The sequence below is a fragment of the Chiloscyllium plagiosum genome, chromosome 12 (genome assembly GCF_004010195.1).
Source record: "Chiloscyllium plagiosum isolate BGI_BamShark_2017 chromosome 12, ASM401019v2, whole genome shotgun sequence".
Lineage (NCBI taxonomy): Eukaryota > Metazoa > Chordata > Chondrichthyes > Orectolobiformes > Hemiscylliidae > Chiloscyllium > Chiloscyllium plagiosum.
In genome coordinates, this window is record NC_057721.1 from 3812017 (window position 1) to 3827661 (window position 15645).

The 15645-nt window shown below is 45.1% G+C and overlaps 1 protein-coding gene across 1 annotated transcript in view; it reads right to left on the reverse strand.

The window, feature by feature from the left end:
- Positions 1 to 6048: 6048 nt before the first annotated feature.
- enox1 (ecto-NOX disulfide-thiol exchanger 1) overlaps positions 6049 to 15645 on the reverse strand; it is a 91330-nt gene continuing 81733 nt past the window's right edge. Inside the window, exons 6-8 of the mRNA XM_043700308.1 lie at positions 14180 to 14392; positions 11326 to 11432; positions 6049 to 6331 (exon numbers count right to left, since the gene is read on the reverse strand). Coding sequence (XP_043556243.1) covers positions 6263 to 6331; positions 11326 to 11432; positions 14180 to 14392 — 389 coding nt within the window. The 3' untranslated portion in view covers positions 6049 to 6262. The remainder of the gene's footprint in view (positions 6332 to 11325; positions 11433 to 14179; positions 14393 to 15645) is intronic.

Here is a 15645-nt window from a genome sequence, read left to right on the forward strand (position 1 = left end):
TTTCCTGTTGGGGCGTAGGAGGTTGGAAGGCGACCTTATACAGATTTATAAAATCGTGAGGGGCATAGATAAGGTGAATGGCAAGGATCTTTTCCTTTGGGGGTGATTCCAAGACCAGGAAGCATATTTTTAAGGTGAGAGGAGAAAGACTTAAGAAAGGCACGAGGGGCAATATTTTTACACGGAGAGTGGTTTGTGTGTGGAGTGAACTTCAGGGGAAGTGGTGGATGTGGGCACAGTTACAATGTTTAAAAGACATTTGGATAAGCACATGAGTTGGAAAGATATGGGCCAAGTGCAGGCAGGTGGGACTAGTTTAGTTTGGGATTACAGTCAGCATGGACTGGTTGGATCGAAGGGTCTGATTCCGTGCTGTATGACTCTCTGGTGTCTCCTGTCTACGTTCCTGTTCCACGCCAGACAAAAGGAAGATTGGATGGGGTGCACTTACTGCTGGATGTCTAATGCTGCCTCCCCTTCCCCCTGACCAAACCAACAAAATGATGGCAAGCTTCTGATGGTGGTAATTGTAAGCGCATGAGAATCGAGCCTGCAGTAATCAAAAACTACTGTGGACTGGAAGATATCTGTAACGTGATGTTCCTTTAAGAGGGGTTTGCTCTGTGCTGATTCTCTTGAAAAGGTGTTTTGTAAACCTGGTATTGAGGGTCTGCTCCATGGAAAGCAGAGTAAATAACTTAGGGAATTTTTAAAAATTTTGACAGAAGAAGCGTGTGTAGGAGTCAGGCCCACACAGACCCAGGGTTTCAGTTTTTACTTTCAGTTGTTGAAGCTGGAGTTTTTGTAACTAAAACAGCTAGAAACATCTCTCTGTCTCTCGCTCTCTCTCTCTGCTGCTAGATAGTTCCTTTCAGTTTCTCTTTTCCCCGGGGTTGGGGGAGATCACAAGTGAGGGGAACTTGTTTTGCTGAATTTGCCTTTGCCAAGGGAGTGTCTGTGGGAAACTGCAACATTGGAACAGCTGATGAGTAGCAGTTAAATAAAATATGATTGTATTAAGTATTTCAATAGAGTTAAAAGTTATGCCAATCCTTTTGTTGTTTATATTTTAACAGTGGTGGAAGAATAATGTGTGTTTCACCTAAAGCCAGTAGTTGGACCAATCAAATCACATTTGGAACACAACACCTTACACTTGCCTTTAAATAAGATAAAAGTTAGGGCCTCGGTTATCTCTCTGATATGTTTTGAGGGAGGTTTGGACTGGCCCATAACACATACAAGAGCCGAACTCAGGACAGTGTTTGAAAACCAATCATCAGTATAACCGTAAAACCATTGAGATCTGAGCTCCTTCCCTCGCCGAGATGATGAACAAATGGAGGAACAGTTAGCTAGGTCAGTCACACAGACCAGAATGAAAACTAACAAAACCAGTGAATGAAGTGTGCCAGTCCCACTCGTTTTGTACCTCTACAAATGAAGCTCCAGCACATTCATTTCCATTTATAAATACCTTTTCTCTGTGGGAGGTCTCCGAGTAGACGTGGGTGGAGTGGAGCTGATATTTTAGAGCAGAAAATCCTATCCCTTTTCCAATCTGTCATTGAGGCAGCTCCTCCAGACCTTGGCTGCACCATCAATTGTAAAACAGATATCAAAGGGGAATGAAGCTGTAAAGCAGACAGCTACAGCATAATGAGGAAAAGTTCCTTCAGCGTCGCTGGGTCAAAAGCCTGGAATTCCCTCTCTAAGGGCATTGTGGGTCAACCCACAGCACAAGGACTGCAGCGGTTCAAGAAGGCAGCTCATCCCCCCCCACCTTCTCAAGGGGCAACTAGGAACGGGCAATAAATGCTGGGCCCAGCCAGTGATGCCCAGACCCACCAATGAATAACATAAAGGGGTAGCTTCTTCTTCTTCAGTAGTCTGCCTACAGACAGGTCTCATCCACAATGCCAAGTCTTCATTACAAAGAGGGCGAAGATGTCAGTCCTAGGTCCACTGCAGGCGGGTATGGGGACCAACCTCCTGCCCATGCTTTTGACACCAATCTCATCCACATCAAGCCACCCCCAAGAAGTCCAATTTGCCATGGCAATCTATGTTTCTACCTGTGTGTTGTAGCCTGGAGGCAGGGATAATGCCAAGGAATCCAATCTCTGTCCATCCCATGAAGGAATCTCTCTCCCACGTACCAACTCCCATTGGTGGATGTGGCGAGGATATGTAGGTGGGTGCTCAGTCTGTTTGAGCTGCAGTATAAACACGCCCTCCTTGGTCATCAAGGTCTGGGGTGCGACTTCATATAATCCCTACAGCGTGGAAGCAGGCTATTTAGACTATCGAGTCCACACTGACCCTCTGAACAGCATCCAACCCAGACCCACCCACCTACCCAATTCCTGTAACCCTGCATTTCCCATCGCTAACCCATCTAATCCACACAGCCCTCGACACAATGGATAATATACCATTGCCAATCCACCCTAACCTGCACAGTCCCTGAACACTATGGGCAACTTAGCCTGGCCAATCCACCTAACCTACACATCTTTGCCAGAGGGCAAAGATGTGGGCGGCACGGTGGCACAGTGGTTAGCACTGCTGCCTCACAGCGCCAGAGACCCGGGTTCAATTCCCGACTCAGGCGACTGACTGTGTGGAGTTTGCACATTCTCCCCGTGTCTGCGTGGGTTTCCTCCGGGTGCTCCGGTTTCCTCCCACAGTCCAAAGATGTGCAGGTCAGGTGAATTGGCCATGCTAAATTGCCCGTAGTGTTAGGTTAAAGGGGTAAATGTAGGGGTATGGGTGGGTTGCGCTTCGGCGGGTCGGTGTGGACTTGTTGGGCCGAAGGGCCTGTGTAAGTAATCTAATCTAATCTTTGGACTGTGGAAGAGAACTGGAGGAAACAGTTTTCTCTGGGAAAAGACAGCAAAGTGGGAATGCTGAATGATCAAGAGGCAGAGGGAATACAGAGCTTTACTCATCCAGAGGTTTACAATAAGCAGTGCACCAGAAGGTTTCTTGCCTGCTCTTTGCAGCAAAATTGCAAGTTTGTTTTGTTCTCGTACAATTTCACCACAGTTATGCTCTGGCAAATTTTATTGCGGTATAATTCATTTTAAATGTTAATTTTATAATGAGATATTCCTTCTAGTATTCACCTAGTAGAGTGCTAACAGAATGGATTCAGTTTTCAGTTAAAACTGTGAAAGGAGCAGAAGCCAAAGTGGAGGGTCACTGCCTGTTTAAAGTTACCAACTGGCTCACACCCAGTCTTTGGTTTTATTTCAGGACCAAACAGCTTTCAACCTCAGGGCTTGAAGACACCCAATCGCACAGTCAAAGATTCACCCTGAAGTTTGCTCAGAAGACAGGGGTGGCACGGTGGCTCAGTGGGTAGCACTGTTACCTCACAGAGCCAGAGATCTGGGTTCAATTCCACTCTCAGTGTGCAGCTTGCACCTTCTCCCCGTGTCTGCATGGGTTTCCTCCGGGTGCTCCGGTTTCCTCCCACAGTCCAAAGATGTGTAGGTTAGGGTGGATTGGCCATGCTAAATTGTCCCATAGTGCCCAGGGATGTGCAGGTTATGGTGGATTGGCAATGCTAAATTGCCCCATAGTGCCCAGGGATGTGCAGGTTAGGGTGGATTGGCCATGCTAAATTGCCACACAGTGTCCAGGGATGTGCAGGTTAGGGTGAATTGGCCGTGCTAAATTGCTCCTCACTTCCCTGTCAGTGAAATGTAAGGAGATGGGGAGCTTTCACTGATGTTCTGACCACCATTCAGGCAACACAATGAGAGGGAGGAGTTTCTCTGTAGGACCTTGGCTGCTTGCTTGTCCTCCATTGTAGTGGTGTCACATCAGTCAAACGATGATAGCTCGCTTTGAGATTTAGTAAAAAGACAGGCTTCTTTACCCAGTCCACCAACTATTCTTTCTCAACGACAAAGCCTTTCAACTTCGATTACACCATGTCCTCTCAGAAACTCGAACCCGGAGCTAAGCCATCAGCTCAATGCTGTAAGTGTTTAATTTGAATTCTAGATGAGGTCTGGATCTTTCAAGTAGTTTGATGAAGATTCGGTCCACGGTAATGACCTCACTGCACAGCACAGTCTAACTGACCAAACCTAATTGCAAAGCTGCTTTGAGACAGAGCAAGGAATGTTTATTGATTAAAAAAGTTGGCAAATCATGTATCAGAAAGGCTCTCACTGCTAATTGGCTAACTTGAAGTGAGATTTGACGGCATCGATAGCATTCTTTCATCTTTGCTTCTTGCAGTTGTTTTTCAGTAAGCTGTACCCTCAATCGATACGTTTATTCTACCTTTGAAAGGACACATCAACAAACAGAGCAAGCTGAATCTGTAGCAAGTTTATCAATCGAACCCCAGACTGAATCTGCTCTCCATTCTGCCCGAGTATCTGCTATAGAATCCCCACATGGTAGGAGCAGACCACTCAGCCCATTGAGTCCATGCTAACCCTCCAACAAGCATCCCACCCAGATCATCTCTGCAACCCAGCACTTCCCATGGCCAATCCACCTAACCTGCACATCCCTGGACACTAGCTATCATCGTTTGACTGATGTGACACCACTACAATGGAGGACAGGCAAGCAGCCAAGGTCCTACAGAGAAAACCGTCCCTCTCATTGTGTTACCTGAATGGTGGTCAGAACATCAGTGAAAGCTCCCCATCTCCTTACAATAGAGCACAAGACATTTCACCGATAGGGAAGTGAGGGCTTTAGTTTAACTCTTCAGCAGAGTCACACCGCCTCTGACAGTGTTGCATTCCCTCAGTGCTGCATTGGGGCATTAGTATGGGACATGAACCTACCAGAGCATGACTCCAGTTCTCTCCCAGTGACAGGCAAGGCCTGCGGTAAGATCCCACAACTCGCTTCAAAAAGTAAGTGGAGTACAATGCAAGATGGTTACGTTAATGCCCAGCGTCAGGACCAACCTCACTTTGCTTCGACCAGGACAGTAAATGGGCACCATCTGTCACAGGGTGGGGTGGATTGTCGCAGAGTGGTCATGTTGTGGAATATCTTAGTTCCACCTCTCACAGTTGATTCTGTTCTTGACAGTATTGGCCGCAGTGACCACCAAACTGTCCACGTAGAGGCAAAGTTCCCTCTGTATACCATTGGGCCATATGGCACTACCACCCGGGCTAACTGGGATACATTCAGAACAGACTGAGCAACTCAAAACCAGAGATCCATGCAGTTTCGTAGATCATTAGTGGCAGAAATGTACTCAATCATGGTTAACAAACCCACATTTCCATTAACATGAAACCAAAGGACCAATCCCAAGTTAAATGAGTGCTGTAGGACAGACTGGCATAATTAGCAAAGATAGGGTCACAATCTTGACAAGCTGCACATCACATCGCAGAAACAGCACTTTACAGAGAGAGGTTACCAGTGGATCAGATCATAGCGCTGAGGTCCCAACACATCCAGAGGGTGGGAATATAAAGTGGACTATTAAAGAACAGATGGAGGAGACTCCACAAACCCTCAAAGGTGAGGGAGCCCAGAAAATCAGTTCAAAAAGATAAGGCCGAAGCATTTGCAACAATCTTCAAGCTGAAGAGGTGCGTGGATGATCCACTTTTACTCTAAGAAGACAGGGAGTTCCCAACAATGTTCTGACCACTGCTCAGGCAACATCATGGGATGAAAGATCCATCACAGGTACTAATCTACAGTCAACGAGATCCATGCCACCTGTAATCAGTAAATACTCAAGGCATTGGATACTGCAAATGCTCCAGGGCCTGACAACATTCCAGCAACAGTACTGAAGACTTGTGTACAAGAGCTAGCTGCAACCCCTAGCCAAGCTGGTCCATCACGGCCATTCAACTCCCGATGTAATTACAGCCTTGGTTCAAGCATGGACAAAAGAACCAGATTTCAGAGGGGAGGGGAGAGTGACAACCCTTGATGTGGGCATAACCTGTTGTTCCCACATCCTGTGAATAAATAAACAACTAAACAATTGTTGTGGAAGATATGACGATTGAGTCAGGAGCAGTACCTCTGTTTCTCCAAGCCCACACGCAGTGCTCTCCAAAGCTTGTATCTGTTTTCTTTAGTGAGCCAACTTTCTGTGAAGCGTTACAAACACACAAACAAGGAGTAAGAGCGGCCCACCGAGTGTTATTTTTAAACTGCTGCTAGAACATAAGGCGCAAAGCCTTGTTTAACTATTACAATAATAGACTCACTTCTTCAGAGAGGTCTCTGAGTCTGGTCAAATCCATTGTAATTAAAATATGACCAGTGGGTGTTCACAGTGGGTTGGAGTTGGGTTTCGAAAGACTTGCCATTTGCTGTTCTGGGGTTTGAGGGAAAGGAACAGATTAAAATCCCATCCCTTCTCTCCCCTCGTAACATTGTTCATTGGAAAGGGATAGGGAGAGAGGAGTGATGGCAGTGAGTTATCGAGTCATACAGCACAGAAACAGACCCTTTGGTTCAACTGCGTTTTACCTGTATCCCTCCAAACTTTTCCTATTCATGTACTTACCCAAATGTCTTTTAGACGCTGTAACTGTACCCGCATCCACCACTTCCTCTGGAAGTTTATTCCACACACCCTTTGTGTCCTTTTTAAATCTTTCTCCTCTCACCCTCAAAATATGCCCCCTGGTTTTGAACTCCCCCACCCTAAGGAAAAGGCCCAAATCGTTCAACTTATCCATTCCCCTCATGATTTTATAAACCTCCATAAGGTTACCCATCAACCTCCTATTTTCCAGTGAAAAATTTTCCTGTCATAGAGATGTACAGCATGGAAACAGACCCTTCGGTCCAACTTGTCCATGCTGACCAGGTATCCCAATCCAATCTAATCCCACCTGGCAGCACCCGGTCCATATCCCTCCAAACTCTTCCTATTCATATACCCATCCAGGTGCCTTTTAAATGTTGCAAATTTACCAGCCTCCATCACATCCTCTGGCAGCTCATTCCATACATGTACCACCCTCTGTATGAAAACTTTGCCCCTTAGATCTCTTTCATATCTTTCCCCTCTCACCCTAAACCTCTCACCCTAAACCGACCCCAGGGAAAAGACTTTGTCTATTTATCCTATCCATGCCCCTCATAATTTTGTAAACCTCTATTAGGTCACCCCTCAGCCTCCAACGCTCAAGGGAAAACAGCCCCAGCCTGTTCAGCCTATCCCTATAACTCAAATCCTCCAACCCTGGCAACATCCTTTTAAATCTTTTCTGAACCCTTTCAAGTTTCACAACATCTTTCTGATAGCAAGGAGACCAGAATTGCACACAATATTCCAACAGTGGCCTAACCAATGACCTGTACAGCTGCAACATGACCTCCCAACCCCTGTACGCAATACTCTGACCAATAAAAGAAAGCATATCAAACGCCTTCTTCACTATCCTATCTACCTGCGACTCCACTTTCAAGAAGCTATGAACCTGCACTCCAAGGTCTGTTTGTTCAGCAACACTCTCTAGGACCTTACCATTAAGTGTATAAATCCTGCTAAGAATCCTTGTGGCACTCCACTGGTCACAGGCCTCCAGTCTGAAAAACAACCCTCCACCACCACCCTCTGTCTTCTACCTTTGAACCAGTTCTGTATCCAAATGGCTAGTTCTCCTTGCATTCCATGAGATCTAACCTTGCTAATCAGTCTCCCATGGGGAACTTTGTCTAATGCCTTACTGAAGTCCATATAGATCACGTCTACCACTCTGCCCTCATCAATCCTCTTTGTTACTTATTCAAAAAACTCAATCAAGTTTGTGAGACATGATTTCCCACGCACAAAGCCATGTTGACTATCCTTGAGCAGTCCTTGCCTTTCCAAATACATGCACATCCTGTCCCTCAGAATTCCCTCCAACAACTTGCCCACCCCTGACATCAGACTCACTGGTCTATAGTTCCCTGGCTTGTCTTCTTAAACAGTGGCACCGTGTAAGCCAACCTCCAGTCTTCCGGCACCTCACCTGTGACTCTCGATGATACAAATATCTCAGCAAGAAGCCCAGCAATCACTTCTCTAGCTTCCCAGAGAGTTCTCGGGTACACCTGATCAGGTCCTGGGGATTTATCCTCCTCTGTAATCTGGACATTTTGCAAGATGTCACCACCTATTTCCCTACAGTCTATATCTTCCATATCCTTTTCCACAGTAAATACTGATGTAAAATACTCATTTAGTATCTCCCCCATCTCCTGTGGCTCCACACAAAGGCCGCCTTGCTGATCTTTGAGGGGCTCTATTCTCTCCCTAGTTATCCTTTTGACCTCAATGTATTTGTAAAAACCCTTTGGATTCTTCTTAATTCTATTTGCCAAAGCTGCTTTATGTCCCCTTTTTGCCTTCCTGATTTCTTTCCAATGTATTTTTATATCTCAAATCCTCCATTGCTGGCAACATCCTGGTAAGTCTTTTCTGAACCCTCTCCAGTATAATAATATCCTTCCTGTAACAGGGCGACCAGAAATGGACCCAATACTCAAGAAGAGGATTCAAGAACATCCTGTATGACCTCAACATGACATCCCACTCTACACTCAAAGGTCTGAGCAATGCAGGCTAAATGCCTTCTTAACCACCCTTTGTACCTGCAAAGCAAATTTCAAAGAATTGTGTACCTGAATGCCTACGTCTCTCTGTTCTCCAGTACGACCATCAATTGTATAAGTCCTGCCTTTGTTTGTTTTACCTCGCATTTATTCAAATTAAACTCCATCTGCTACTCAGCCCGTTGACCCAATTGATGAAGATCTCTTTGTAATTTTAGCTAGCCTTCTTCACTGTCCACTATGCCACTTTACCTTAACCACGCCTCCTATATTCTCATCCAAATTGTTTATATAAATGACAAATGAAAGTGGACACAGTGTGCTGTCCAGTGGGGGGACAGTACTTTGAAAACAAGTTGAAGGATTTGTGAGGTGTTATAATTGTCTGACACTAAGACGCTGTGAGGGACTGGTTAAATCTTCAGTGTGTGCACTCTTGAGGTAATGCAAGTGTATTGTACTAACACTGGCTTTACTGGATGAGTCACCAGGTAACAATTAACTACCTGAAGCCCAACTGGGTGCCAAACTGGCACTAGGTGCTCGGAATGGGAAGTAAAGCCTGGGTAAAATATAAAAACAGAAAATTCCAGAAATACACGGCTGAGAACATCAACAGAATTAAGGTTTCAGGTCAATGAATAGCATGTCCTCAGAAAACCAACCTGAAACGTTAATTTTTCTTTTCTGTCTCTCTCTCTCTCTACAGATGCTACCGGCCTACTGAATGTTTGTAGCTTTTACGGCTCCAGCGAGAATGTCTTGGAGGAGTGACAGGCAAAGGTCTGACTCTTGGCGGAATTGGCACAGGTTAAGCCAACATTTCAGCAAAGTAAGGGATACCAGAGCAACGACAAACACACGGTCTGGAATGTCAAGAGATCAGCAGAGAGCCAGGGAAGGTTTAGAAACAGCCAGACCAGCCTCAAGTGAAAGAAAAGGCTAAGGAAAAGAACATTGATCAGTGAAAGGATATGTGATGGACAGCAACACCACTCAAAGCTGACTTCATTGCCAGCACACGTTACATGTACAGGGGTTTGAGCATAGGAGTAGGGATGTCTTACTGCAGTCATACTGGGCCTTGGTGAGGCCACACCCTGAGTATTGTGTGCAGTTTTGGTCTCCTAATGTGAAGAAGGACATTCTTGCTGTTGAGCGAGTCCAGCGAAGGTTCACCAGACTGATTCCTAGGATGGCAGGACTGACATATGAGGAAAGACTGGACCGACTGAGCTTATACTCACTGGAATTTAACAGAATGGGGTGGGGGGGGGGTGGATCTCATTGAAATGTATGAAATCCTGATGGAATTGGACAGGCTGGAATGTTCCCGAAGACCGGAACGAGGGGTCACAGTCTAAGATTGAGGGATAAGCCATGAGATGAGGAAGAATATCTTGACTCAAGAGAGTTGTGAACCTGTGGAATTCTCTCCCACAGGACGCTGCTGGGGCCAGTTCGATAGATACATTCAAGAGGGAGCTGAACGTGGCCCTTGTGGCGAAAGGGGTCAAGGAGGCACAGAGAGAAAGCGGGAATGGAGATACTGAGATTGTATGATTTGCCGTGATCATATAGAATGTGGTGAGGGCTCCAAGGGCTGATTTGCCTACACTTGCACATATGTTTCTGTGTAGGTGACAGCCCATTGAGAGTAGCCACCTTGAAATTGGGGATGTGCTTCTCTAGAACTCCACATTGTAAAGAGAGAAAACACCCAAATTCACAGCAAATATCCCTTAGTGTGATGTTTTATACATTAGGGACCGAAGATGGAAACTCGGACTTAGACAGCAGTCTCTCAGCTTGTAATGGTACTCAGAGGGATTCCATGTTACCACAGCTAGTTACAATCTCTGGGCAGTGTCATTTTACATTTGATGGTATCAAATGTTGAAAATTAGCTTTGTTAGGTTGAGAATATGACCAGATAACCTGAAGCCAAACAGCCTTTGGAGTGGTTGGACTAAGGACAGTCTTGAAATCATAGAAAACAGGTCATATGAAGAAATAGATCAAAAGAAAATGGATTTTTTAAGAACACAAGATCAAAGCCAAGTTAAATTGAAGGCAAGGAAATAACAGGGATAGGGGTGATGTATGTTTGGGGCCTTTAAAAATGTGCAATCTCCATGGGAACATTTCCATTTGTTTTATATAATTTTTATGATGCTAATAAAATGGCCCTGTTAATTACAGCATGTTGTGTAAACCCCTAATTCATTCTGCAGTGGTCAGCTGTCAAAGTGTGCGAGGGATGCTTGCTTGTATATTAGATTCTATCGTTCGATTTAAAACAGATCAGATATTTGACGAAGGGACGGTGGCTGACTTTTAAAATATCTGTGGCCCGGGTTAAACGAGGCAAAAACTAAAATAAAAAATACCTCCTGGTCACATCAAATAGAAAACATGTTTTAGCCGTGGGTTTTACTGAAGCCAATACAACTGTCTATACTGAAACAGACTTCATGATCAAAGACAATTCACAAGCCAATGGAAACACATTACCAATGGAAACCTAAAATATAGCCTGCAGTTAAATTCTTTAAAAAGCATCAAAATACTTAGCTGTGGCACCCGAATAGCATTGCACATTACAGAATCAATACAGAATGCAAACGCTGATGATGTTACAGCAGTGACTGACAGAGTGATTTGATTCGTTAACTGAGAACACAATAGGTAATACTGCAAATCGAGTCGCACACACTCTTGAAGCAATTGATAGAATTGGAAGAAGATGGATTTACCAACCTCAGCTTGCTTTCGCCAAATATCAATGTTCTTGCGTTGAGCTTTTGAGAAATGGTCCCAAGCCTTTTGCTTCGAGGCAGCCTTGAACACTGCAACAATCTGCTCAACTTTGGTGAACAAGGAAGTCAAACAAAACAACCAGTTTATGTTTTGATCAGGAATGACGAAAGAACAAAGCAGAGACAGACAGGGGCACCACTGTGCTGATTTCACCGATCTTAAAGGCACTCCGTCACTGCCACGGCAGGATCATGCCAACCTCAGTGACAGAATAACACAGATTACCAATGAAGCGGTGCCTTTAAATGGTGCCAGTGAGTGTCTCGGTTGTACTTACAGTACGCCAACTGAAGATGGGCTAACCTGATGCCTCAATGCCTCCATCACCTTGCCAGTCCAATACTATTTACCCCTTATACAGACTGATGGATGAAATAAAGATCTCCAGATAGGGGCTGAAATTAAAGTTCGAGGCCAGTGGTTCAGTTCAGTTCAGTTTGCATATGTATTCCTCATGAAAGGGGAGATGGGAGAGATATAGAGACAGAACTCACAACCACCTTGTGCTGAAAGTAATGAGAGGGGGAGGGGCTCAATGATTTTTGTTTACTGAATGTACTGCAAGCCACATATAATGCAAGAAATTCCTCCCTCTCCTCCTAGCCCTCACTCACCAACTGATGGTAAAGCTGTGGCCAGATAGAGTTTTACACACACGTTAACATTCAAATATTCCAAGGAGAATGGAATGGTCCCTGCTGTCCCCCAGGGCCAGACTTATGATGCGAGCACTGCCTTGTCCTCCCCACAATAAAGGCTAGTCACTGTTCGTCACTGGGCATCAATGGTGGAGCTGGGAGGGTGGACTGAGGCCACAAATTCAATCAGTCAAGATATTATCGGTGGGGAGGGTCGGCTCAACAGGCCAAATCGCTCATTTCTGCTGCGTATGTCAGTTTAACACAGAAGGGACATTGCCCTCACTCTCTCAGTACCCTAACACTTGAGGCTGGGGTGAAAGACAAATGCAGAGCATTGCAAGGAGGATGATGGGGTAGAGCACAGCCCAGCGAGAGCTGGAGGAGCACTTGCCAACGTGGCCCCTCTTACGCCTAAAGAACACAGGGGCGCAACACGGACAGGTCATCCCCAAATCCTGGTCTCGATTATTGAGCTAATTCACCACGACCGGTCTGACTGGGCAGCCCAATTGTTTCACCCTTCCCTCCCCCACCACAAGCCTTTCCAGCCCGGAAGCCGGTGATATGCCGTAACCCTTCGGCACATATGCTAGACCCAACCCTCACTGGCACAACTCAACGGATTGGCCAATATATTCTTTCAGAAAGACATCTGCAACAAAACAAAACCATAGATAAAACGAGACATGTAACACGCTGAAAATAAGTCCGATTTCCTTTTAAATTGTTCATTAAATGAATTGTCAAACTTTTCATTTTCTCTATCTGCATAGCACAGGGGTAGAATTAGAATTAGCTTTATTGTCACGTGTACTCAAGTACAGGGATACAGGAGTACAGTGAACCAAGTACAAAGTCAGCATTCTCCGGTACCATCCTTGGTATAAAGGTAGGCCTTGCAAAGTAGGCCTTCAGTATTTATACTCCAGTCAAACCTCCTCCCAGGTTCCTTTTCATCTCATCCCTCCAGCAAAATCTTCTATTCTCTTTCTTCCTCGTCTGTTTATCTATCTATCTGCCAAACAGATCTTAAGTACTCAGTTCAGACATTTCACATCGTGCTGAGACCTTCCCACTCTCTAGGCGTAAAAGTTCGTCCTCAGTCCTCCATTTGCCTGTGAGTGATTCTCTCTTTTATATTCATGGCCCCCTGGTTTGAAACTCAGCTCCTATCTTGCAAGCCATCTGCAATTGGCGAGGTTTACTCATCAAGGTAATTTTCCTCGCCGCGTGAGGGAGATCAGCAACTAATGAGCTCCAGCTTTTTTTTTTGTTTATGCCACGCGTTTTTAGATCAGGTTCCTAATGAGTCAAATTTAATTTGTTACAACAGAAACAGGAAGGGATTCAACCTGGGGAAGTAATTAGAATTCCCTTCGGATACATCTAGGGGCTTTTGCACAGCAAAAGATGATTGAAGGAATCAAAGTAGGAAATGGGAAAATAATCCTCATGCTCAGTTTCCAATTCCTTTCAAGGGCTTTGCAAACAATTCAGCTGAGGTTATGTTCGCAGGTTGTGTATCACATTAATTCTTTATAGTTAGAGTGTAGTTATAATCCTGAATGTGCCAATAAAATAAACAGGGCCGACTATAACGCAAGTCAAAGTGCTCTTTAAGTCTATGTGCTTCATAGCTGTGCTGATCTTTCCCAGGATTATGTCACCAGATATTTATGGAAACAATGATTTTACTTTTTCTCATTTGTTAACATTGCCTAATGTGGAGGTATGGAGAAAGATGTTCAGAATTTGGAAGATCAGTGTACATTGGGAATCGTGCCTGAGTTTCCAATAAATGTCCCTAACGTTGGGCCTACCCGCCTTTTGTAATTATGCAGGCTTTACTCATTAACCTGTCGTCTACCTATCATGTACCCCATCCCACGCAGCATGCTCTTACACATGATGCTGCTGAGCTTAACTGGTCAAATATGAAGGTGGAGGTCAGTGAGCTGTTTGCTGTACCTGTATGAATTATATACTCAGGTTCCTACAAAAGGCCTCCTGACTCGAAAGACGAAGTGAAAGATTTCCTACCTGAATATCTAGTCCTGTCAAGATGGGCCCATGTTCTAGAACTTTCAGCACGAGTACTTACCCCTGGTACTTTCACAGAGCTGACAGAAGGCCAAAAAGCAAATCTCACTTACATCCAGTCAGGATCCGCGCTAAAGCGTTTTTGAAGCGCTCCTTGGCGTCTTCCATCTCTTGCTCGTGGGCCGCCTTTTCACTCATCAGCCTCCGGCTGTGACTGTTGGCGGACTGAATCATGGAATAGAAATTGTTGGCCGAGCGACGGGTCACCTCTCCCCGTTCAAACCAGGCCAGCAGCACCGAGATGGCTTCCGAGAACTTGCTCTCGTCTGCAAGGGAAGAGGTGCACATACGTGAGGCCGCGTACCTGGCTCGATTCAGCTCTTCGCAGGTCGAAGATCATAGAATCCCCACAGTGTGGAAGGCAGGCCATTCAGCCCATTGAGTCCACACCGACCTTCTGAAGAGCATCCCACCCAGACCCACCCTATCCCTATTTCCCATGGCTAATCCAGCTCGCCTGTATACCCCTGAACATTACGGGTGATTTAGAATGGCCGATCCACCTCACCTGCACAGCTTTGGATTGTGGGAGGAAACTGGAGAACCCTAAGGAAACCCATGCAAACACAGGAGGGGAAGAACATGCAAACTCCACACAGACAGTCACCCAGAGCTCGAATCGAACCCGGGTCCCTGGAGCTGTAAGGCAGCAGTGCTATTGTGCTGCTACTGGTCTAGACATTGCTATGGAGAATACATCAGTTCGGTGATGACTGTTAACTGCCAAGCTTTGTTTAAATCTAAACCAGGTAGGTTAACTCTAATTGGTCAAGGCAATTGCCTTTAAGAATGAAACTGATTTATTTATAAAGACATTACACATCCTTTCCATCTGCACTACTAACCACCGAGACACCATGCTGCCCTCTACTTATGAACACAGAAGATGGCTAGCCAGTTCAGGAAATTCAGAGAGAGGACTCCAATATCCTATTGGGGAGGTGCCAAATGAGGCAATTATGAACATCAATAGGTAATTTGATGGGCACATTTGGGAAATAAACTTGCAGGATTGCTCTGCAGACAGCCAGAGTTGATGGGCTGAAGGACTTTTTTCTGTGCTAAAATGACCTTATCATTTGTTTTAAAATATAACGTCCCATTGTTTAAATAATGTGAACTGTGTGAAATCAAGTTTGCCGTCAACACCAGTTAATTCTCCAGTCAACCACCATTGGCTACTGTCCTTGCACCCATATGTCAATTGGACCAATCGCAAACCTCATACTCTTCACATGGGCATGTAATTGGAACACCACTGCCATTTGTCAAACACAACCAGACGGTGTTCAAAAAACATTTTTGAAGTTTTCTATCTTGCACCCCTCAGGGTATACGCCAAATACCAAGGTAAATTCAGTACTGTACGCAAAAATTGTCACAGTTGATAGGCAATTGGGCTATTGTTAGTCAAACCATTATTATGGAGAATGCACCAGCTTGATGATGACTGACGGTCAACTGCCAAGTTTTGCGTAAATTTAAAGCAGGGAGGTCAGTTCCGATTGGTCACAGCAAT